Raw genomic sequence first — 26413 nt, forward strand, 5'->3', positions numbered from 1 at the left:
GAAAAAGGGATTCTGTAAAGGTACATAAGATTGTATTGTTATATTAGTAATAGAAATAACTTTAGAAAATTGGAAACAACGTATGATTAAAATGAGGGATAAAATAGTGTAATTTAGTGAAATGTTTGTAAATAAAATAAGTGAAATAAAATAAATGAGAAAATTGAATTAGGAAGGAATGGGAACATTTTAATTAATGTTTTATAAAATATAAGTGAAGGGGGGGAATTAACTATGGAAAGCTTATAATTGTTCCCATAGAAGTATGATATTTAATTGAAAAGTAATGTTAAAGATGTTAAGAATTTAATGAATATTAATATTGATAGAATTGAATTGGAATGGAATGTTGTTTTAATTATATACATTTATGATTTTTTTTCTTTTTTTTAAGAATACAGTGTGTATTTTAAGAATGTACCAAGCAGAATCCGAATGGAAGTTATGTATATTGAATGTTACAACTTTAGGGAAAAGATATAAAGGTGTCATACTCCAATCAGTAACTACAGGAGAAATTTTGTTTAATGAGAAAAGATAATAGATAATTGAAACAGGACAGACAAAAAATATAAATACAATGATCTGAATTGAGATAATTAAAATAAAATTGAGAAAATTAAAACAGGGGAGAAGCTATGCAGAAAATGTAAAATAGTAAGATATGGAATAGAATATAAAAATGAGCATGAACCTGAATTTGTGTCTGTACGAAGAAATGTAACCCAGGATTATGCTGCTTTCAAAAAAGATGTTTTATTTGTATTTTTTTTTCTCTTTGTGAAAACTCAAATAAAATTTACAAAAAAAAAAAATGACCGCAAGAAAAAGGTCATAAAATCAGGTGTTACTTAATGTAACATTACTTAATGTTTTGCTTAATAACACAAGCTCCAGTCCCAATTTGTTTGTAAAGGATGCTATTGCCACCAGTAATCCTTATTTTTAATCTGAATATTCTGATGTTTTCCTAAATATCAATTGCTTTTTTGAAAAAAATCCTGAATTATACCCAAATTATTAAAACTAGAGCTGGGCGGATAGTTCCCCCACCCCCAAGTCTTATATGGTAGAAGAAGAAAGTTTAATAGTTAAGAATGCTACAGTCCTTCTTTAGTTTTGAGAGGCCAAAGAATGTGTAGGAATGCACTGGTTTTTATTTTCCACTAATCTTTCCAGAAGTCCACTGCCTGTTTGAGTTTCATTTAAAACTCTTCAGTGAGATATCAGGAGGAAATGTCCATAGGAGTCTCTTAGTTGCAGAGCTTCTGTCGTTTCTATAGGGGATAAATCACTAGAGACTTCTCCATCCCCAGGACAGCTACTTTCTGAACTTCCCGACTCATCATTTTGATAGACCACTGCAATTTCTGCCCAGTTCTAATCCAACTACCCTGTTTCTCCAACAATACGGCCTCCCCTAACAGGAAGTCCCAGCATGTTTCATAGGCATGAAATGAAATTAAGCCCCTCCCCCCAAATTAAGGCCTATATTAAAACATGCAAAATGGGGGGAATGGTGAGGGGGGCTTGCCGTTAGGAAGTACTTTTGTTGCACACCCGGATATGGTGCTGCCTGCGTTGACCCCGATACTAAGTGCCTCACCAACGCCGAGATCAACATCCAAGCCGTCGCCGCCCGCCCGCCCAAAGATGCAAGGGGGGGGAATTAAGTCACCCCTGAAAAGATGGCCTAGCCATTTTTTCGGGGCTCAAAAAAAAAAAAAAAAAAAAAAAAAGACCCGGCCTTATTATATGAGAAACACAGTAAGAATACACAAAAGATAATATACAGTAGGATGCTCTATGGTACGTGTGCTGGGGCTTGTTGCATTTGGTTTTATACCATGAAAGTATGGCTGCTTGCTGCTCATCCCACCTAGGCACACAGGATCTTTGCCCAAGAAATCTCCCTCTCAAACTATCTATGGAGATTCTCCAATGATCTATTCAAGAGTCTGTAGAGATTCTCCATCATCCAGGTCATGGATTTTTCCAAAAGGCAGCTGGACTTCCTTGATTCTTTGAAACATTTCACTTCTCAAAACCAGAAGCTTCTTCGGTCTTCTTCAGAACTGAAGTTCTGGGATGAGAAGTGAAACACCAGGGAAAAAAATAAAGTCTAATTTGAAAAAGCACCTTTTCAAAGCCAAGATTCCCCCGGGAAGGGTTAATGTAGGAAAAAGTGCCAACGTATCCATGTACGCACACAGTCCACTCACCCACAGACAAGTCACAAGCCCTTGAAGGCAGACTAGATAGTAAGGTTGCTACTCAGGTAGGTCGATTTGGCAGGAGTTCAAGCAAGACACAGAACCTTTTATATACTTTTTATTATTTTCATTTACAGACTGAAGGGTCAGTGTGTATCTGAATACATATTCTAACTTGATCAGTGTGTTATGTAGAAAAGGCTATAATTTAACAGTCGGTCGTGAATTAAGAACCTTTGGTTACATATACTTCTTAATCGCTTCTTCCAGCTTTTCTTTATTTGCTCCGGAAAATTCATGCACCTGAAATACAGAGAGTTTACGTTTAAGGCTTTTTACTTCAAGGGTTGTCCCTCTGTTAACAGATATTGCCAACATTAAATGGTTGTTTAATGTTGATTCCATGCTGTTATCAAGGAAGTGAACACTGCTTAACTAAAATTTTACCACGAACAATATAATTTTCTGAAGTATATAATACTTAAAAGAGACTTATGGTTAGCCATCATATGAAACACAACTCTGAAAAGCTCACAATAATTAAAACCCCAAATCTGCTGCCAACCATCATTTACCACATCAACTAACAGCTCAACCCCCAGACTTCAACCTCACCCTATCCCAATAGTTGGGGAGAAACCAATTCTTTATAGCTTTCTGGAAGGCTAAGAGGGGGCCTCTGAGATTCCAGTGGGAAAGATTGTTCCAGAGAACAGGGGCTGCTTTGGAAAAAATAACTCTTCCTAGGTCTTACTAGGGGACAAAATGGTTTTTGAAAAGGATGGTAGCATATATTTTGATCTTGGTTCCTGAAACTCAAGGGTTACTAGATTCACAAACCTGTTTTAAAGTTACCATATTAGTATTGTACAAAAGAATACCTCTTACTCAATATTTAAAGCTCATCTAGAACTCAAGGAGAAAAAAACTACAGGTAGTCCTCAACTTAAGATCACAATGGAGCCCAAAAAATATGTTGCTAAGTGAGAAATTTGTTAAGGGAGTTTTGCCTCATTTTATGATTTTTCTTGCCACATTTGTTAAGCGAATCAACTGAAGTTGTTCAATCAGTAACGTGGCTGTTAAGTGAATCTGCTTTCCCCACTGATTTGCTCGTCAGAAGTTCGCAAAAGGAGACCACATGACTCCGGGACATTGCAACCGTCATAAATGTGAGTCAGTTGTCAAGCATCTGAATGTAAGTCATGTGACCATGGGGATGGAGCAACGGTCATAAGTGTGAAAAATGGTCATTAAGTTACTATTTTCAGTGCCGTTGTAACTTCAAACGGTCACTGAACGCACTGTTGTAAGTTGAGGACTACCTGTAAGCGTGGAAGCTTGGGACAGATGAATGCGGCCACGTACCAAATTTCAGATTAAATCTTTTAAAGGTGAGAATGCATCTGGACCCCCCCCCCCGCAAAACACGCTCAGTGCAGGTTTTGCCGGAAATCTGAAAGCAAATACCTTTTCATTATTTTTGTAGAACTGGAATGTTGGCATGCACTTCACATCACAGTGTGAGGCCACATCCTAGAAGAGATGGAAAAGGTTACTCCAGTCAGTCTGACACGGGACGCGAACAGAATCCTTTCTTTGTGCCCCAGAATTCTTTCCCCTTCTGTCATTCGAGTGCACTGCAACTTGAGGCAAAAGGCAGCCTCGGTGTCTTGCAAAGATGAAAAGACAAAAATCTCTTTATCAAAATGAATCACAGGTGGGCATTTTCCTCTGAGAATCTCTGAGGTTAAGAAAAGTGAAACAAGCTCTAGTGAGATAAGAAATCTGGTAGCTTCCAGATATCACAGAAGGGAACAATAAAATTCTTTCCAGTTAACACATTTTAATAGTTTATCAAAATATAAAGTACAAAACATATGAAGAAAAACAAAGATAATGGAGGGAAAACAGGAAGAGAAAAAAGTGTAGAGCAGAGGGAAAAAGAAAAAGGCTTTGTCTTCTGACTCCATTTAGTGTAATAAGATAACGTATCTCAACTGTTTACTTTTATATACTTGTATATATTAGCCATTTCTATAACATCAAACGTATCTAACTGGCAAACCCCAAAGGCAAAGTTTTACTTTTTTCCATCACAAGCACAAAGTCCAGAAGTGGTTTCCAGGTAGTTTCCCCTTATCATATACTCTCCAGTGCATTCTTTTATCTACCTTATATTTCTGTAATTTGTCTTATGAATGACTGGAAAATGCCAAGAACTTTGTGAAGTCTCAGGCCACGTTTTCTAATAAACTCCTCCTTACCAGAATAGGCTTGTGGAGTTTATGTTAATCTGACAGCATTGACCAAACTACAACTCACGGGGTTCCCTAAGAAGATATCCAAGGCAACACCTAGCAATCTGAAAACGTCCTTTGTGGTGAAAGGAATGCTGCAATTTTAGCATTTCAGGATGAATTACAAATTGTTATATAACGTGTCAAATGTGAGAACACTCCCCTTTTTTTAGTTTACTAAAACTAAAAAACATTCCATCCATTTTCATTCCACCTGAGGGAAGCAAACATAGCTTTTTCTCTACTCCAGCAGTTAATATAAATGTCATCTATGCATATTAAGGGCTTTGTTAAAGGCCAAATGCAGACACCATTTATGTCTGATTTTAACTTGAGACAGTTCTGTTTACTCATCAAGCTAATAAAAGCTTATTACTTCTGATGGCCCTCCCTTGCTTCCAAGCTACATAAAACAAGTTTAATTAGCCCTCTGTCTTATACTTAGGGCAACGCCATACTTCACCTTGCACAACTTAAACACTGCCAAATACCTCACTATCAAGACATCAAAAACTAAGCTGTACTTTTATTTCAAGTGATCCGGATTCATTTATATAAAAAGGCACACTTGGGAAAAAATTGTTTCACGTGCCACATTTCTCAATTAACTTGTTTGACAAGATAATAATTCAATCAACAAAATATGTTACTGGTTTAATATCAGGCTTCCCAATGCAGTTTATGTACGGTAGGCAAATATATGAATCCTATTTGCTAAATCATAATATGTTCAGCTTTGGCTTTTGTATGTTATGTGGATCTACCCAGAACGGTTTAACGAACTGTTGAGAGTTCAACTTATTCAACAAAACTTGATGAAAGCTGCCTAAAAGTTCTGGCTTATATCTGCACAATTCAGAAAGCTGGTTAAATCTTCCTATAGATACAATTTCACCCAGACCTTTCTTTCAAAGGGAGTGGCTGTACCTCATATTACATGTACTTGTAGTATATGTAATATTTCAACATTTAATCTATGGCACCTAGGCCTTTGTTTGAACACCTGGTAGTTGAGCTAGTTAAGAGTAAATACGGAAACATATGGGCTTGGTTCTGTGTTTTGAAAGAGAAAAGCCACATTTCAAGTTTTTAAAGCAAACTATTAAAAATACACGTTGTATTTGCTATAAGCTGCTGCTGTTTAAACATACACGGGTTTTCCTCAATTTATGATGTCAATTTAGATTAGACCAAAATTCCATCGCTAAATGAAGCAGTCAAACAGCACAACCACATTGCTTAGAAATGGCAACGCCTTCAGTCCTAGTTACCATTAACTGAATCCCATGGTTGTTAGACAAGGCAACTTCCTGATGACAGTGGGAAAACTGGCAGGAAGTTGCAAGTCCCAAGATGGCAGCCATGTTAAGTGACGGCTGCTGAGTGGTGCCTAGGGCTGAATTGGGAAGTGTATGGGAGAGAAGACCGGGGAAGGTGCACAAGAGGTGTGGCGTGGGCTGGGAAGAGTGCATGACTGATCGGTGGTGTGGCACAAGCCAAAATGGTCAGGGTAGAATGTATGGGTGGGAGGGACTTTCAGCCTTTCCTGCTGGCTTCCCCACTGATTTCCTGGGGAAGCCAGCAGGGAAGGCTGTAAGTGGTGATCATACGATTGTGGGCCGCTGCAACTAATAAATTTGAACCAGTTGCCAAGAACCCAGATTGCAATTATCTGCAGGGGTGCTGGAATGACTGGAACTCCAAGGATTAGTCATAACTACCATTCAATCAATGTGCTGTAACTTCAAATAATTGCTGGGGAAATTGTTGTAGCTGAACTGTTCTGCAGTTCTGAAATTTGCACAAACTGAAGTTGATACATCCAGCCTTTTAGCAGGACTCTATTTCATGCTTGCTTGGTGTTTGCACTGTTCAATGATTTGCCTTTTTTATTTCCATATCCTTTGCTATGGCCCACCTTATTAAGTTTTTTTTTTGCTGTATTTATGTATGAGCTGCATAGTTGGGGAAAAATGCAACTTCTGATGAACACTTTAGGAGCAATATGAGCAATTTATTATATCTAGAAGTCATCTGTGTTTTCTGTGGAGTACAGAATCTAAGCAAGTGCAACTAAACTCACAGCATCTTCTAGACATAATAAAATTTCAGATCCTAGAAGTCTCAATTAGCCTGATCAATGATAATCTTAGGTCACAAATTCTCTATCACACGTCACAGGCCCCCTATCAATACTATAGATCAGGGGTGTCAAACTCGCATTGTCATGTGAGGTATTGGGACTTTCCTCCCCTTTGCTAAACCGGGCATGGGCGTGGCCAGCGCATAACGCATCTGGCCCACGGGCCGTGAGTTTGACAGCCCTGCTATAAATCTTCTGTTATTAGAGATTGTGCTTCTCCACCCAAATTGAAAAAGAGAACTAAAACTCGTTTATGTTCCATCAACATTATTCACACAGAAAACTATCTGAAGTTTGCACATTTTTAAACAGCTTTGAAGGCATTTTAAATTAACTGCATATACATTCCTCCTCACCCAAATTACAACACGGTTCACTTCATGCTATAAAAAAAATAAAGAACTTGCTCACCCCACAAAAGCTGAGTTCTTCAAAAGTTTTCCTGGAATATTTAAACAAGAAAGTCCACTTTTCATCTTCATTAGTCAGACCATACTGCTGTTTGCATAATTTCCCTCATAAACCAGCCTGACGTAACTACAAGTTATATGAATCCTGGGATTTTATGAGAATATACTGCATTGCCTTTCCAAAGTTGGGAGTGCTACCCCAGAACTTACCTGAGCATCATCCACATCAATTTCAATGAAGACTACCTCTGGATATTTTTCCACCATGCTCTGTTATGAAAGAAATACAGAACGTTGAAAACAAAGTATGCTTGGTGATCTCAATTAGCACTTAACACCATTGTTCCTTATTAGGCGCAAAGAGCTTAAATTTAAAACCACAATTGCTTAATATACACATCTGGGCTTTGCTAGATCTTCCTGAACTTCTCATCCAACGTATCTTACTGTTGGCCATACTAGGCATTTCCACTTCAGGAGAAAGCACCCATTTCTATCCTCAGCCAGGGTATGAAAGAAACTTTCAAGTGTTGGGAACAAGTAGACAAAACCTGAAACCTAAATGCAAGTCCCAGACTTCTGAACAATGGCCCATCTTCATGGGCTGAAGACAAATAAACAGATGCTTTCATTAATTAAAGCAGCAAAGACTATGGAGACAGATTACCCTAAAACAATAAACACATGGTGGGATGAAAGCTCCTGTTGATGCCAAATTAAATAATCTGCAATGGATTTTTCTCCCCCCAGGCCTAAAGCCCAAGAGAAACTAGGGCTGGGCACCACGTATCTTTTTTAAATTTGAAGCCATGCACATTCAGGATGCATTATTTACTTTATTGATTGATTGATTTGATTTATAGGCTCAAACAGCTATTATCTGTTATGATTACCAGGCTACTGGATGACAACTGCCAAGACACAATAAGTGAGAGGACGTGCAATTTTGAAGGATGTCCATGTTAGAAGATAAACTTCACTCCGAGGCCAAATTCCCTTTGCTTTTTGCCTAGTGAAATGAACTGGACTCCACTCAGTATGCAAAAGATAGAAGGTGACATGCCCAGGATGGAATAGGAGAAAGTAAAATGGTTTCCTATTATAGCTTTCATCCACGAAAAGCCCAATTTTTTTGCTCTGCTGTTATATCAAATAATTGGACTAGCCATAAACTATCTCTCCAGGTCTCCAAGAGTGTAAACAAGGTAAGGAATTATAATAATTCCGCCAGCTCTTATGAATACATGACATATTGTTATAGATTTCTTCATTTTTGAAACGAAACATACTGCAGTTCAGAATTGGGTTGTGTCCCAGACAAGGAATGCAGTCGTTCAAGATTATTGCAGCACCTAAGATCAACAACCCAAACTGCTTTTAACTTCGATGGGGCCACAAAAATCCATCGGATTGCAGTTGCTGCAATATTGCTTACATTTTTTTCGTCCCCACCTTATTATAAACATGTTTTAATGGACATGTCCCTTTAGCTCTGATGCTTTTAAAACTTGCGGGGCTGGTTAGTCTAACTTTTGCTCTTTATCTTATATGACTCAGACGATACCTAAATCATTAAATCTATAATCTCTATTCCGAGACTGACTTTAATTTACAGACCCGTGGAAGGAAAAACTCAAAATTTCTGTGTGTTTTCCTTTCTCATGGTTTTGTGTTCCCTGGGACTTTAAGAAAGTAAAGGACCATGCTTTAAACCATAGAGAGATTAAAAAAAACAAAACTCTGAAGTCACAGGATGTGGAAGAGAGAAAAGAAATTAAGTTGGAGAACTAAAGAAGCGGCCAATTGTGTCTGGATGATATGAAACTAAATGGGTCTGGAGACACTTAAGCTACCACAGCTGGGTAACGAGTAGCAGAGCCTCACAGTTCCCAAAGATGCAGACTGCTACAGTAAGTCAGCCAGCCAGCCAGCCACAAGTTAATTGTAGGAGCAACCCTCCTACACACTGATAAGACCTGAGAAACAAAACAAAAACAACTCAATATAAGGGAACCACAAAGCTAATTAAATTATAGCAGGGCCTACTGAAGTGTAAGGGCTGGAGAGAGGATAATATACAGCTAACTGTAAAATAAACAGATACGAAAGCCCTGGTAAAAGCAGAATTCCCAGTCCTTAAGAACTGCGGCACAATGCCGACTTTTTGAGAGCAGATGATGTTGGCTTTTATAGCTAGCAAGGCAGATTTTGCAAAGATGCTGGATATGAGCCATAATTTCTCTGGAACAAAGGAGAGATAGTCAAAAAGCAACTCAATATAAGGGAACCACAAAGCTAATTAAATTATAGCAGGGCCTACTGAAGTATAAGGGCTGGAGAGAGGAGGATAATATGACACTGGACAGGTGATCCTCATGAGTAGTCCATGGAAAATGCCATATTTTTTTGTCACCTTACGAACAGAATGACTAGAAATCAGGATTACATCAAGCTCACTCTTCCCAAATTGCCTTTATGGACATAGGCTCAATGAAGCCTTATATCTTAATCACTTTTTTGGATTTTTAAAAAAACATTTTTATATTGGAAAGATTAAGACGTTTTCAAACTGGCAAGGTTCTTCTAGATCAGGGGTCGCCAATCTTTTAGACCTCAGGGACCACCAAACGCATAACTTTAAATCCCAGGGACCACTAATATGAATTTTGACTGACGGTGGCTTGCTGATGTTGGTGGGAGAGAGATAGAGATAGTTCTAATCTTCCTCCCTCCCTCCCTTTCTCTCTCTCTCTCTCACACACACACACAGACAAGCACACAGAGGCAGGGGGGGATTCAAATTTCTTAACAACCAGTTCTGTGGGCGTGGCCTAATTTGTGGGTGTGGCTTGGTGGTCATGTGACTGGCTAGGCATGGCTCGTATGTAAATATTATAAATGTTTACATAAATATTGATTTTTTTTAAATTAAAAAAGAACAACTTTTACCCAAAACCAACAGTTTCCTGCTTTCTAGCTAATCTAAATCTCCCAGCACAGCAGAACAGCTGATGGTCGGGGGGAAAAAAAGGAAAAATAGCAATTTAGCAGGCAAGTTTGCCAGGTAAGGAGTGAGCGGGTAGGGTGGGTTCCTGCGGGCCATGTGGGCGGCGCAGCCTGGTGTTCCTGCGCAGTCTGGATTAATTGCTTTGGGGGGTGCTCTGGGAGTGACATTTCTCTGTGGACCACCAAAATTTTCTTGCGGACCACCAGTGGCTTGGCGACCGCTGTTCTAGATTCATTGAATGAGTTTCCATCTCCTTAAAAGGCGGTGTAAGTTTGATATAATTTTTTTAAAAAGCTATACAAATTCTTTTGGACTATGAAGAAAAAGGATGATTAGTGTACGGATTTTGGAGAGTTAACAATAGATTAAAGGGCCAGAGGATTCAGAATTATACTTCTAAATTATTTAGAAGATATTTTCTCATGGGAAAAATGGAGATTGCTTAAGGTTTTTTTAATGATAAGGATGCTTACATTTTGGACAGTACAACAAGGGAATAAGAACAAGAAGAAAATGGAAGTCCTTAGCGCAAATTTTTGAATTACCTTTCAGCCAAGTGTTTGGACAGAATTGATACAATCCTTGATAAAATTGAAAAGTTCTATGAATTTGTAAAATAAAAAAGAGCTGCAATGGACGTCTATGAAATAAATTTGAAGGAGGATTTAAATATAATACAAATGGGTCTCATGGATGACTTATTCTCTAAAGAAGATGAACAGAAATTAATGAGTTCATTGATTTGGATTTTTTTTTTCTCTTCTGCATATACACAACACTCTGCTAAGATTTGGAAGGACTTTTTTTTTTAGAAGTGACAAACAAAAGGATATTTTTTACTTATTGATACAAAAGAAATCTGCTAAATTTCTAAAAGATTTTTCACTTTGAAGCACAAATGATCAACAACTACATCTGGGGCTTTTTTTTTTTGAATGGGTTAAAGAATAATTTTAAAAACTAAGGAAAGTGTATTTAAGAGTGACTTGTCTGACCATGTTAATAGAATAAAATAAGTATATCTGGCTGCTTTTACTGGAAAAGGTTGATCGATGTAGCATTTGGATTTGCTGTCTTTACCTAAGAGATGAGTTATTATAACCTGGTTAAGTATTGTCACTTCTCATTTACAGATCTAACACGATCACTTATATCATTAGGCACATATAAGTAGATAACTTCTAAATATTAGGGTTAACACATACATGCATATTTTTTATAATAAACCTGCCTCACATATATAGCAAAGAAAAAGCATTCAGCCTTCCGGTCTGTGGTTTGTACCATAATTTAATTATAACTCTGTTACAAGACTGGAGCAATGTAACATGTGGTCTAATTTTTGTAAGAAAAAGTTCCTTCCCCATTATTTGTTTTGGTTAACATTTTCAGTACTTGAAGAGTACTGAAACATCTGAAACTTGCATATACTTTTATGTCCTTTGAGCGGCTCCTAATAAAGCTGTGGCATCACTCTGGAAATCATATCTTACTGATTTAACTTTTATTGTTGTACTATTGTTTTAATCTGTAGCAGAGCAGATTGGACAGGGAGTGTTTTCCAGAGGTTTTGGTCATCTTCGGCATCGTTCCAAGGGCCCTTACTAAAACACCAATAAGACAGTAATAGCACAGGACCTAATGATGATTGTTTTAATCTGAATTAAGGAATTATGAATTATGATTGGAACGGCATATGTGAGCCTGACGAACAAAGCCAAGTAAACTTGACGGATACATGCCACTGTTTCTATATATCAGTGCTGCTGTTACTGACAGCTTGGAAAAGAGAATAACCCCTTTTTCATGAAAGCACACACAAATCTCACAAGGTAAGCATGAACAGAGGCCCATAAATATTTCAACCCTTCTAGGTTCAAGAATTCTTATGCATCTCTTTCAGGTAACCTTGGTTTCTAAGGAATCCCCATCTATAACATCCTGCTCTCCTCGTGCTTTATTATAAACAAAATGTTGAAGGAATCCAAATTACTTACATGGAAGAAAGGCTTGATCATTTTGCATGGCCCACACCAGGTGGCAGAGAAGTCAACAACTATGAGCTTGCTCCCAGCATTCGACAGCTCAGCTCGGAATTCAGTCTGGGGAAAAAAAAAGAGTCAAGACCATTTTATAGGAGCAATAAAATACTTCCTTACCCCCAACACATTACATCATGGGTAGAGGTGATATTCAGCAGGTTCTGACCAGTTCTGGAGAACCGGTAGCAGAAATTTTGAGTAGTTTGGAATACCACCTCTGACAGGCCCCGCCCCCATCTATTCTCTGCCTCCCAACTCTCAGCTGATTGGCTGGCTCTTTTGTTGCTCTGCACAGGAGAACAGAGCTGGAAAGCAGGTTAGCGGGGATGGGAGAGAATGGGGATTTTATAGTATCCTTCCCCTGGAGTGGGATGGGAGTGGAAATTTATAATATCCTTCCCCTGCCACGCCCACCAAGCCCCGCCCACCAAGCCACACCATGCCCAAAGAACCGGTAGTAAGAAAATTTGAATCCCACCACTGATCAGGGGTGTCAAAACTTGATTTCATTGAAGGCTGCATCAGGATTGTGTTTAACCTGAGGGAGGACCGGGGGAACACGGTGAGTGTGGCCAGCTTGATGTCACTCATGTCAGGGGCACCTGTGCGGCCCTCCCCAGCTCCATTTTCCCTGGCACAGGGTCGCAGGAGGCCGTCCCAGCCAAAACGGAGCTTGGGAGCCTGTTTTCGCTGGGCAGAGGCACCACGGGCCTTGAGTTTGACACTCCTGCATTACATCATTCCTGAAATGCAATTAAGGTTACCTTCTTCAGTGCTTTCAAAACTGCAGGGAGACTTTCTATGTCAATCACAATATCGTCAATATAAGGTTTTAATTTTTTAAAAAACCCACACCATTCAATATGAAGCACAAGTATTCCTCGACTTACGATCACCATTGAGCCCCAAATTTCTATTGCTAAACGCAAGAGTTAAGTGATTTTTACCGTATTTTATGACCTTTCCTGAGAGTTTTTAAGCCCTGCAAGTTGCTAAGTTAGTAACACGGTTGTAAAGTGAGTCTGCCTTCCCCATTGACTTTGCTTGTCAAAAGGGGATCACATGACCCCCAGGACACCGCAACCATCATAAATATGAGCCAGTTGCCAAGGATCTGCATTTTGAGCATGTGACCGTGGGGATGCTACAACGGTCGTAAGTATGAAAAACAATCACACGTTACTTTTTTTTTTGGAGCTGCTGTAACTTCAAACAGTAAATGAATAGTTATAAATTGAGAATTACTGTGAAGTATTTTTAAAAAAGGACTTTTTTTTCTTGCAGGGAATGTTAGAAAATGGTAGGTTAAATATGCTTGCCATAATTGAAGCATATGAATTAGTTCAGTTTTGTAATCTGTGAAAATTAATAGTCCAAAAAGGAAAAAAAATCCAATTGTCTAACTATTTATTTGTCATGTATGTACTGTCAGAATCCAAATATCTCTGGCAGTTTACCATGTTAAATGCACAAAAACAATGGCCCTAAAAAAACCCACAATAAAAGATCAAGTCAGTTTCCGCTATTGTTTTAATAATCAAAGGCTGCCTATCAGCAAAGAGTAACTTTAACTACTTTAAAATAATTTCGTCTTGCCTGCCTTTCAAAAGAAATAATAATAATAAAAAAAATCCAAAGTAGCTGCTGATCTAAATTCCAGGAAAAGGTGCTTTTTGGTACCTCACTTCTCATTAAATGGGAATTCACAGCATTTCATCTGCAGTGATCATACTCAAGAAGTCAGATCTACCTTGAAAAGGTGCCTGTACAGGTATGTGACAGACAACTCTTTTAAGGGCTTCAAATGCCAAAACCAATCCTTTGAATTGCACCTGAACCCAACAGGCAATATGCAGAGGACCTACAACACAGGTGTAAATGACTGGTTTCCCCTGCCATCAATCATGCAGACTGTTCTACCACTAGCTGTAGATGCCAGGAACCCCCAAAGGCCGCCTCACATATTATAGCAGACAAACTCAAATTATCTGAACCATGATGTGTAAATCAACCCAAAGTTCTGGGTTTATCCAACATATTCCTAAACCACAAAACCGCTGGAAAAAAACCAGGTAAGGTAAATGCCCAACTTCTTTAGATTAAACCCACTGTAGTTACTGGTCAAAATGGAAGAAAAGCAGATAGGGATTATTTTGCAAAATCAGAGATACCTCAAATTTTAGTTAGGTTTCAGCTTCCGAGTTAAAAAATGGCTGTAAATCATATCTGTCATATGAAGATCGTAAGGATTTGTCTTAGGTAATAACAATAACATTATAAATGTTAATGAGGATAGCAATCTTCCAATATTTGAGGGGCTGACCTACTCACCAAAGCACCTGCAGGCAGGACAAGAAGTAATGGGTGGAAGCTCATTAAAGAGAGATCCAGTGTAGAATTAAGGGGAAATTTCTTGGGCATGAGAACAATTAATCTTCCCTCCCGAAATTGTGGGTACTCCATGGAGGTTTTTAAGAAATTGGACAGCTATTTGTGCAGGGTCTTCCTGGTCAAGCTTTGAGAGTGCCCAAACACTAGACTCTTGTTCCAAAAGACGTAAGACTTCAGCAAGCGAAGTCAATCCCCTTCTGTTTCTTTGCTTCTCAGAAAGGAAGCCTTCACAACGTTCTCTCAAAGTTCTTGGATGCGCATACCAGCGTTTCCAGATTAAACCTGCCCATCAAGTTAATCGGACCCAACATTCTAGGCATCATAGTAGTCTGAATAGCCTAGGGGCAGTCTTCCGGATTCTGCTGTCACCTTTTGATTCATGTCCAGGACAGTGAGGTCCATGTGGTCTTGCTCTTTTTCCCACTGTATCCCCATTTCTTCCTTCTGTCAATCACTCCACTGGGTTATTGGGAGTGTCTGCAGTTCAAACTATCCATGCTCTCCTTTGTCAGGAGACAAAGAACACCCAATTAATAAACAAACTGATTAAAATGCATGTTGCTGCAGGCTTAGCTTGACTGTGCCATCAACTTCATTCCCCATTTATTTATATCCTGCCAACACGCCTTCCTCCTCCTATTTCCCCCCCCAAAAAAGAACAACAACCCTGTGAGGTGGGTTGGGCAAAGAGTGTGTGACTGGCTCAAAGTCACCCAGCTGGCTTTCATGGTGGTAAGATGAGACTTGAACTCATGGCCTCCTGCTTTCTAACCTGATGCCTTAACCCAGTGGTCTTCAAACTTGGCAACCTTAAGACTTGGGGACTTCAACTCCCAGAATTCCCCTGCCTTAACCACTAGACCAAACTGGCTCTCAATCTTAGAACGAACACATCACATTTCAGAGTCTTTCCCATCTTGCTCAACTTTCTGGAACTGTTACCCACCTTCTTCATTTTGAGTCTTACTTTGTGAAGTTCTAGAAAGGGTTCTTTCCCTCCCCCATCCCCCCAGGTCCTTTAGAAAGCTGGAAGAACCACTCTTTTAAGTTGCAGTTATTAACAACAATTAAAATTATGTTAGTGCTGGGGTTGATTAGCTTAATAGTCTCCCTGTAGAATCTGCAATGGGATGAAAATACAGCCCAGTCGGAGAACCAGCATACAAGATTTCCTGGTTTACCTGCCTGATAATCAAGATATAACTTTCAAGTGACATTCAAGGATGGGCCAATGTTTGTGGCTGCATTCCAAAGGGCTAAGCGTTTGCACACTTTGCATTTCATGTGGTTTCCCACATGCTTTTAAAGTTAATATATGACTATCACCTTGTGGATCATGCCCTAGCTGCGTCCCCGCAGAGCGGAGTTGGCAAGATTTTGTTTTCCCAAATTATTCGGGTCTTGGCAAAAAGGAAAGATTGTAATGAAGGAAAGTCTGCCATTTCAGTTTATCTGCAGGGGCACAAATAAGCCGTTGTTGGATTTCCTATATTATCTGGGTTAGTGGTTTAACAAAAAATTCTTCCTCTTTCTTTGAAATCAACTATTCAGCTGATCAGTGTTTGCGAAAATATTTTAGTCTGATCTAGGTCATATTCATTTAGTAAGAAGCAGCAGTTGCTTTGGCTGGTTTTTGGTCTTCTGTGTCTGTTCTTGGTTTTACTAAGATCTTACTAAAATTTGTATTGGCATCATCAGTAGAATAAACAGTAGTCCTCACTTAATATTCACAATTGGGACTGGAAACACCATCGCTATGGAACGCTGTCATAAAGCGAGACATCTTAAAATTTTGCCTGACTCACAACATTGCTTTTTGTTGCAGTCATTTAACAAACCACTTTGGTTTGGTATGGGTGACATCATATGACCACAACTTGTGAATTACTGCCAACTTCCCCATTGGCATTGCCTACCAGAAGCTGGTAGCAAAGTTTGCAAATGTCAATCATGAGTGACCTGTCATACCCCTGATTCCGAGGGGGAGGCCAGCAGCTGACAGGGAGTGGGAGTGTGGCTCCGTTGGCTGTGGAAGAAACTGGGGAAGGGCACACTCCGGCTGGGCAGAGCAGGGAGAGGTAGAGCAAGGCAGAGGGAATTCAGAGGAAGATCCAGGCCCACCCCGTCTTCATCCTAAGGCACACAGGGAGGAACAGAGAAGGGAGCAACGTGAGTTTGTGGCTTACAGGGGCGGAAAGGGCCCTGATTCCCTTCATTAGCTACAGCTGGGAACACAGTGTTTAAAAAGGGAGGCTGCGCACAGCAAAGTTGTTGGGAGCAAATCGTGAATTATCTGGTATTGTCCGAGAGTTATCTGGGGTCCTGGCGTCTTCCCAACTGTGTGTGTTTTATTGGCCTTTCAAGTCTGCAATTCCTTATCCTGCGCTGTCAAGTTAATTACTGCAGCCTGGTTTGTGTTTGGATTTTTATTTACAGTTTGTATGTACTTTGTTTTCGGACTGAATTTCCTCCACTTAGACTGTTCTTGGGAGAGTTTTTTCTCCAGCCGAAGGTAACCTGGACATTGGGGGCAAAGTTGGAGGTACTAAAGGGACTCTTCTTGCTTATGTGTTGCCTTTGTGCCACGCCCCGGGTCATCACATGACCTCAAGACATTGCAGTTATAGCAAAGTTGCCAAGTGATTTCAGGGACAGTGCAACAGGTGCAACTTTGAGGACTAGCTGTAACTTGACTTCTTTTTAGTGTCGTGGTAACTTCAGTCATTGAGTGAGCAGTTGGTAAACAAGGACTATATGTAGAAAGCTAGGAAACCATTTTATCATGCATTATGGCCAGTTTTGAGTCCATAGAGAATAGTAAAAACAAAAACAGGTCCAGCAATCAATCATTTGGCTGAGTATTTATAACGTAATTGTCATATCATGTAGCCCACTGAAGAGCCTTTTGCAACTTAAAGTGTGTCCCTTCCATCTCCATAGACACTATAGCTCATCTATCCTGAAGATCATTTGCAAGCTTGTCACATTCAAAGAATAACAAAATACTTTCTGTAGTACCTTGGGGGAAATAATTCAACCTATACTTAGTGTGTCCACTGACTTATACTGGATATACAGATAGTCCTTGCTTAATCTGAGCTGGCAAGTCCATTGCTAAGTGATGCCATCATAAAGCAAAACATCACATGACCGAACTGACTTATGACAACAGTTCTGGTTGTGATTGTTGGCAAATCGCCCAGGATTGCTAAGTGTTATGTCACATGACTACAGTTTGTGGCTTCCTGCCAGCTTCGCCCTTGCTTGTTGGAAGCTTGCTATGATCTTGTAACCACAGCCCACTGCAACTACTGTAAACATGCATCGGTTGCCAAGTGCCCAAGTCATAATCACATGACTGCAGGAACAGTGCAATGGCTACAACTTCAAAAAATGGTCATAAGTCTCCCTTTTCCGTGCCATTGTACCTTTGAACAATCACTGAATGAATAGTTGTAAATGAGAACTACTTGTAATGTAATCTATAGCAAGATGACTAGCTAAAGGCTTTTATGTCAAGTTAAAGCTGTAATATACTCTGATTTCACCTTCAGATGTTGCATGAACCTCAGCCTATTAAGACTGCGCTGAAGCAAACCATGCTTGGTATACTAGTAAGCCACAGGGTAGCTTAACAGGAGCACCGATACTGATTGAAATCCATTTTCTATTCCATTTACTATATTGCAGTCAGTCCAGCTTTGCAACCAACCTGACAGTTTGCCGCAGATACTTCTAGTTTTCAGGTGCATGCTTAAAAAGGTATCTATTTCCAGATTTCTGGCATTGTATTCTGAATTCTCTAGCATAGGGCTAGGTAGAAAGCCAAAAGCACTCAATTCACTTCTAATCTGAACCAGCAGCATTGCTGGCCAGTATAACAGGACTGTTAAAAAGAAAGAATGAGAAACATTTTAACGTGCTACCTGCTTATTTTCAGCTTGTGCAAGGGGGAAAAAAAACCAAGAGGGTCATGAACTGGTTCTACGGTAAACAGATAATATATTTCCTGCTACTTCTCATTTGCTTTTTAAAAATATTCTTACTGGACTTCGAGTATAAAAAGGTCCATGCAGTAGGGAAAAAAAAAAAAAAAGGCTCCCAAACTAGGTCAAACTTTGTGATACCACCTCCAGTTGGGAGCCCAGGATCTCAATGCTTAAGACCAGACACAGGTAGTCCTCAACTTACAACAGTTCATTTAGTGACCGTTCAAAATTACAATGGCACTGAAAAAGTGACTTATGACCGTTTTTCACACTTATGACTGCATCCCCATGGTTATGTGATCCAAGTTCAGAGACTCTTGACAACTGACTCATGTTTATGATGGTTGCAGAGTCCCGGGGGTCATGTGATCTCTTTTGTGACCTTCTGACAAGCAAAGTCAATGGGGGAGCTAGATTCACTTAACACCCGTGTTACTAATTTAACACCTGTAGCAATTCACTTAACAACAGTGGCAAGATCGGTCGTAAAATGGGACAAAACTCACCAAACAAATGTCTCATTTAGCAACAGAAATTTTGGGCTCGGTTATGGTCGTAAGTTGAGGACTATCTGTAGTAACAGGCATGAACGACTGTATATTTACAGTAAGAATTATGAACAAGGCAAATAACCAAAGGGCATTTGGAAAATCTGTTTACCGATTGACTCATTCATAAGCAGTGGCAAGAGAGAATTCAAGAAGATGCCCTCAATTGTGGTCTGAGCCAAAAACCAAAACCAAAAAAACAAGACATAAGCATGCAAACTAAGACTTTCCCTTAAGCTTTTCCCACAAGCAAATATTGTCTTAGATCAGACGTCTAAAGGTCTCTATATAAACTGACATCACTGCCTGATTTTACACTTCAGATCAACCTCTGGAAAAATGACCTTTGTTTTTTTCTACAACTCAAGTTTTGTGGCGCCCAATTAAAGTGGGGCACGTAAGGTGAAGAACAAAACAAATGAACTGCAGTACAATATGAAAGAAGGAAGAAAAAAAAGGGGGCTTAAAAGACTGCTGTATCACTTTTGCATATTAAGCTCACAAGAATATTTAGGGCTGGAAGCGTCGTCTTCCTGGCCAACTCTCCCATTAAGGGTTATGAAATTTTAGCTGACGTACACACTGGCATCTGCCATTTGTTGCTGGCTGAACATTATGTATCTGCATCAAATATTAATTCCCTTATTAAGAAGTTTCGAGAATAGCCATTTCAAAATGATAATGCAACACTGACTTTTTATAGCTGTATCCTTGTGCCTGCAGTTTATAAGGCAAAAAGCAACACTAGCAACAAGCCCTCTTAACCTGTTATGGGGGGAAAAAATTGTAACCATGTCCAAGATACGCTATTGTAACAATTGTGTAGAATAAGGCAAATTTAGCACTCTGGTTTGTAGCTTCCTCTTTTCTCACTCATCCAGGACTGGAGATACCTAGATAGGGATTGCAAAACATCCTCCAATCAATATATGGGGCAGCCCATTTCAGACTGCGGTGCCTCCTAGATATTATTTCTTAAAAGTAGGCAGCAAGTTTGTGGTCCAATATCAAATCAGGAACTGCCTTGGCCTATTTACATGGAAAGGGCCTCAGTATCCATGAACTGAAATCAAATTTGACTAAACAAACAAAAAAGTCTGTGTTGCAATGGAAAAGTGGTGGACCTGTAGCCTTCTAGATCAGGGTTTTGCAACCTTGGCAACTTAAAAATGGGGGTGGATTTCAACTCCCCAAATTCCCCAGCCAGCGTGATGTTGTTCAAAGAGAATTCCCAGCTGCCGGGAAAGTCAGTGAAGGAGGACTGCAGAACTGCTCTTAGAACCACATGTGGCTGCCAGCCTTTCTCCCTTCTTCACAGATGAGTAATTAAGGCAAGAAGTCCTTATTCCTTATGGTACACTCTGTATCTATGACAGAAACACCTGACCAAGGGGACAAATACCACATTTGAAACCTCTTTACCTGGACTGCCAACTTCATAGTTCTTCCAAACTATCAAATTGCCCGAATAAGACGTTCACTTTTAAATTCAACAGTCGAATTTCCTGTTGCAGAAATTTCCTGTTTTTTTTTTTTCTGGGTGCTCGGTCAGCTAGCAGTACGGTACTATGCCGCTCTCAATCTGGTGAATCACTCTGGTTCTGAGCGTTTCTGCTCCACAAACTCCCTTCATAGCTCACCTGTGGTTAACAGGAGGCATTTCCCTCTACTCATAACAGTAGAGAAGCTAAGTGCTAGATGCGTTGGCCATCTGTGCTACCGCACTTGATCCGGGGAATTCCACCAAATTTAGCCACATCGCTAAGTTGCCTCAACAGTTTCCAAAAACTCTTGTTCTGGCACTGTGTTTCAATTAGCAACTTTAACTTGTCTAATGGGAACACCTCTTTAGACATTTATAATTATAAAAGCTTGATTCCCCAAATTACAAGCCATTCTGGGGAAAGGAGGTGCAGCATAATTATTAATGTAGTATCTAGGCTGATCCTTTCAGAAGATAATTTATAAGACTCTCAGAATAATAATCTTACAGGAAGGGGAAGAAATACCCAGCAAATTTTAGCTTACTGGAAGCCTGATGTCCTCCAGATGAAGGCATATGTTACTTGATGTGTTGGGATGTGTACTTCCTAGAATTTAGCTGCAACAGGAATTCAAAAAGTTGTAGTCATCAACAAACACTACAGAAGTGTAGCTCCACCAGTTCATCCTTCTCAAAGTAGCATTCCTAAATGATGGGTCATCATTTGATTCTTGGGACACACTTAATATTTGTGGAAAGCCAGGAATTGGAATGGGAAGATAGGTCTGCCCTGTTTGTCCATCAATCTATCAGCTTTTATCCCACTCTAATCTTTTGGACTCTGTATGGCAAGCATATTTGAAAGCTGATAGGAATGAGAAATGATGTCATTCCATGTTACATAAAGAATGTAGTAATAATAATGCAATACACAGCAGAAAGGGTTAACTTGAATACTGCATCAAAATAGAGGGACATTAAAAATCTAATCCAACAGGATGTCTCCTGCAAATCTTGTTTTGGCAAATAAAACAAAAACAAAAAGTCCTGATATGGTAGTACTTTGTGCAAGTTTTCTCACGACTGGCCACCTTCTCTAAAAAATCCATTTTTGACTGCTTTTATATATTTTAATCTGACCATATAGCAAACAAAGATGGCAAATTCCAACAGATTTAGTTTATTCAAGACGCCAAAGAGAACAATTCATTAGTCATGAGAATAAATCAAATAGCAGTATTTTTCAGGGGGAAAAACTATGCTAAAGATCAAGAGAATGAACTGACAGATTAAGGAAAGCAGCAAATCTTGATTTTTGGCTGGTTTCTTACCAACATACTCTATACTCTTTATGTTCATGACTGCATTCCCATTCACGCTAGTAATACTATTACTAAATTTGCAGACGATACAACAGTGGTGGGACTCATCTCTGGGGGGGGATGAGTCTGCCTACCAAGATGAGGAAGACTGGTTGCTATCCTGGTGTGGAGACTATAACTTGGTCCTCAACACCAATAAGGCCAAGGAGCTTACAGTGGACTATAGAAAGAAAAGATCAGACATCCAGCCCTCGCTTATCAGTGGAGACTGAGTGGAGCAAGTGGCCAGTTTTAAGTTTCTGGGTGTTACCCTAAAAGAAGACCTGACCTGGGATGCTCACATTGCAGCCCTGGTCAAAAGGGCCCAGCAGAGATTATACTAACTGAGGCTTCTCAGAAAACAACTGAATAAGAAACTGCTGGTGACCTTCTACCGCTGCACCACAGAGAGTATTTTAACTTACTGCATCTCTGTATGGTTTGCCAATTGCACAGTGGCAGATAGGAAAGCACTCCAGAGGATTAATGTCATTGCCCAGAAGATCATTGGTTGCCCTCTCCCCTCTTTGGAAGAACTTTATAACTCCCGCTGCCTTAAGAAAGTTCAAAATATTCTCAAGATCCATCTCATTCTGGGAACCCTTTTTGGGGGGAACGATTACCATCTGACAGACAGTACAGAATAATAAAAAGGACAAATAGGCTGTAAAACAGCTTCTATATCAGGGCAGTAGCTCTGCTGAATTCTACTGTATAGTGCAGTGTTGGTGTGGTGTTGGGATTTTCAATTCAATGTTTGGAATGTGAAGGGTGTGTGTTTGTGTTTATTTTCATGGCCATGATGTGCACTGAAAAAGGTGTATGATTTCGTTGTATAAGGTGCAATGACAATAAAGTAAACTAACATTGCAATACTGTAGGATACCACATATTTAGTATGTATTCCTAAATCACCATGTATTACAGAAAGCTTAATGCAAAAGCACAAGCCGAAAACATCCTGCTTCTACTGTCTCCTCAGATGATCTTATCAGTTTACCCGGTTCATTAATCCTTCTCCTTCATTAGATGGAGCTATAAATGCTGGCATTCCTAAAAATATGTCATAATAATCATTTCTGAAGAAGACAAAATGCCTTAGTCAGCCTTCCTCAAGCATATGCTCTTGACCATGCTGTTTGAAAAGATAATTCAACACTTCTGGACTAGTGAACACAATACTGATGCTTGCAGGTTTGATGTACGATATTTCCAAACAGCACTACAAAAATTCCTGCCCAAGATCAAGAAAGCAATGTTGTTGACACTAATAATACCGTGTTGGAGGCATCTGAATCAGCAGAACAAATTTTCCTATGAGAAAATCAGATTGTGGAAAGTTCATCTTCTCCCATTCCCTTTCAACTCCAACTGTCATTGCCCTAATCCTTCAACACTACTACATTAGTCAGCAACCCTTACTGCACATAAATGTTTCTCATAACATGATTCATACTCAAAAGCTGGGCAGGCAACCCCACAGATTAGTGGGAGAGGGAAAGGAAAAGCAGGTTGTAGTAAGCTTTGTGTCCCCAGTGAGTAAAATTAAATCCAAAAGATGGCCACACTACCAGATTTTAAGATTTTGGGGTGGCAAGAGGGACAGGAAAAGAGATGCAATAGGAAGAATGTGGGTAGAGACAAAGAAAAAAAATGAAGGTTTATATGTTTTGGCATAATACTGAACATTAATCCACCTATGTTTCTATGATGTGTATTATCATAATATACAAGGAGACATGGCTGCCAGATCAATAATCAAACTAGATCACCAACTGGTTAAAATTCAAGTCACGCTATCAAAAGTGATTTCCTAGTTTGCAAAAGTACCTAGGTGTGTCAGTTATTCTATTCCATAGTTATAGGAAAGCATACAAACACCTATACAGTATTAGTCAAGTACTTTCTGAAAATAATCCACTTCCTCTGATGACTCAAGTTTAACACGGCAATCCTGTCAATCAGCAGCACCTTACATGATTTCTTTGCTTCCACAAGAGGCTACAATATTGCAAGAGACAACAAACGAAGCCCAAACAAGCCAGACTGATGATGTGCTATCAAGTTGGTGTGGACTGTTAATGCCCACACAGATTTTCTTTTGAAAAACCTAACCCATTTCCCCAACCTAATCTTTCAAGTCTTCCAAAGGTGATCTCAGTTCCTTTATAATGGAGTCCATCTACTTTGCAAACCAGGTTTATATGAAGACAAGGGGGAGATGTTTTTAAGGACAGGGATAAGGAACCTGCAGCCCACAGAAAGAAACTGAGCTTCAAACTACCAAAAAAAAAAAAAAATCCATCCAGTGGAAAAGGTATCAAGAGTTGCAAGCCAGTAACTTCTGAACAGGCAGAAGTTCCCAACCAGATATAAAAGAAATTTTAAAAAAATATTTCCAAGTGACCAATGAGCAAAGACAACTTCTATAGATCAGTAAAAGTTCCGTTTATTTCTGACTATAAAACTTCGTAACTTTTCTCTTGCAATTTCCCTTATCTGTCTTCCTGAGCATTGGGTAGGCTAGAAAGTCTGGTGCAAGAAAGAAGAATTTCAATTAGGCAATTGGGTAACAGCACTACCTAAATGGAAATATATATACATCCCTCTCTCTCTATATATATGCATACACACACATCATGTAGCTCTGGTAAGACCTTTCTACCTTTGCTTCAAAACCAACTATAAAGTAAGGTTTTCTGAGATCTCCCCACTGGGTCATTTAAACCTACCCTCCCTCCCTGCACCTTATCAAGGTTTAAGCCTTGTTTAAGGTGGGCCTACCGACATGTTCACAGCATTGCATTTTGAAAGAGGGAAGGAAAATCCCATGGTGGGGTTTTTTTGGGGGGTGGGAGGAAGAAATAAACATGTTCCTGGCTAAACCAGGCTGCCCTGCCCGCCAGTTCTTGTAAAAGCCAAAAGGTAAATTAAATGAAGCCCCAAAGGAGCAGGCGCCGCGGGCGTGACCACCGCCACTGATTTCTGATTTCCCACCTGGCCAAGGGGGCCCAAGGAGCCGAGCCACCAAACCCGGCCAGGAGAAAGAGTCCCCTCCCCCTCTGTCTGCAAGGCGCTCAGCCACACACACCCCATTTCACCCAAGGAGCCTCCAGGGCAACATTTTCGGGAGGGAAAAGGAGCCAGAGCAAGCTGGAAGAGGCGCACCCTGCCCAACCTTGTGGGGGGACCTCCGGCTCCAGCCACCCCGGATTTTCCCAAAGCCCCAGGGTGGGAACTAACCAAGGAGAGAAGCAACTTGGCATGAAGGGAGAACATTTTCCTATTCAAAGGGAGAACAATTCGGCAGCCTTCAGGTGCTTCAAGCCCCGGAAGGCTTTTTAAAGAGGAGACTGGACCAGCCACCTGTCTTGAAAAGGTAACAGGGTCTCCTCCTGCTTGAGCAAGGGGAGGGGGGCGGGGGGGGGCTGGACTAGAAGACCTCCAAGGTCCCTCCCAAGCTCGCCAGTCTGCTCCAAAGCGCCTGTGGGGCGTTGGGGAGGCATCGTCGCGCCTCCACGCATCCCGGTGGGTCTCCTCGATAGGGCAGGCGGGCTCGCCCTTCCCCAAAGCCACGCGAAGCGAGTGGTTCAAAGCAAGCGGCGCTCCCCGGACCCGGGGAGAGGGGGGGGGTGGTTCAAGCGCCTCCGGGACCGGCCGGAGAAGCGCTGCGGGGAGGCGCAGCGCCATCCTGAGCTCTGCGCGTTATCCAACCCGAGGAGGGGGTCCTTCTCCCCGCCGTCCGCCCCCCCAGCGAGGCCTACTGTCGTCCAATGAATGAAGAAGCCGCCGCCGCCGCCTCCCTTACCAAGTCCCCGACGATCTTCACCATGGTGGCAGCCTCCGGTTGCTCGCTTATAACGCTGTCCTCTTCTGCCCCTGCCGCCGCCTCTGCCTCTGGCGCCGCCGCCGCTTCTGCTGCTGCTGCTGCCGCTGTCGCTGCTGCTTCTTCTTCTGGCGCCGCCTCTGCTGCTGCTGCTGCTGCTGCTACGAGCGGTGGGGGTGCAACTGGCGGCGGCGGCGGTAGTAGTGGTGGTAGTGGCGGTGGTGCCTCTGCCTCCGCCTTCGCCTCCGTCACCGTCACTGCCTCCGCCTCCTTCTTTTTCTTCGGCTTCTTCTTCTTCTTCTTCTTCTCCTCAGGGGCTGCAGAGCGACTCTCATTAGCGCCGCCTTCCTGCATCTTCTTATGTAGCGCGGACGCCAGACCAGGAAAACGGTCTGCGCAAGCGCCGGCCGCTGGGCGGAAGCCATTTGCGCAGGCGCACATGTCTTTCTTCGCCTTCTCTTCCCCCCCCCACCCTCCAATCCTCCCGCCTTTTCACGCTTGCCCCCCCCTCGCCCCCCCCAAAAGAGTAGCTTTCGATGTTGGGGGCGAAAGGAGGTCTCGTTCCCGAGCGGGACGCCTCGGTTGCCTCTTCCAGTTTTGCCAGAAAAGGGGAATTGGCTTCATCCTTTAAAAAAAAAAATGCCTTCGGCTCAGTGAGGCATAAACGCACCCAATTGTGCCTACCGTCCCTTGTCCTATT

General features: G+C 40.9%; 1 protein-coding gene across 1 annotated transcript; it reads right to left on the bottom strand.

The window, feature by feature from the left end:
- Positions 1-2318: 2318 nt before the first annotated feature.
- On the bottom strand, positions 2319-26082 carry LOC113444567 (uncharacterized). Its single transcript, XM_026713385.2, has 5 exons — positions 25696-26082; positions 12071-12175; positions 7277-7336; positions 3684-3749; positions 2319-2516 (listed from the first exon to the last, which is right to left on the bottom strand). Exons 1-5 carry the CDS (start codon positions 26065-26067, stop codon positions 2454-2456), a joined length of 666 nt encoding a protein of 221 aa, XP_026569170.2. The 5' UTR covers positions 26068-26082; the 3' UTR covers positions 2319-2453.
- Between the last annotated feature and the right edge of the window lie 331 nt (positions 26083-26413).

Source organism: Pseudonaja textilis, chromosome 2, assembly GCF_049901715.1.
Source record: "Pseudonaja textilis isolate UNSWEBS1 chromosome 2, rPseTex1.2, whole genome shotgun sequence".
Lineage (NCBI taxonomy): Eukaryota > Metazoa > Chordata > Lepidosauria > Squamata > Elapidae > Pseudonaja > Pseudonaja textilis.

Bases quoted from the DNA above. Each gene is read 5' to 3' on its own strand.
- LOC113444567 (XM_026713385.2), bottom strand. From the start codon at position 26,067: ATGCAGGAAGGCGGCGCTAATGAGAGTCGCTCTGCAGCCCCTGAGGAG. The intron at 12,176-25,695 runs GTAAGGGAGGCG...TTTTTTCCCCAG, and splicing joins TGAAGATCGTCGGGGACTTG to ACTGAATTCCGAGCTGAGCT. The intron at 2,517-3,683 runs GTATTTGCTTTC...TCTGTATTTCAG, and splicing joins TCTACAAAAATAATGAAAAG to GTGCATGAATTTTCCGGAGC.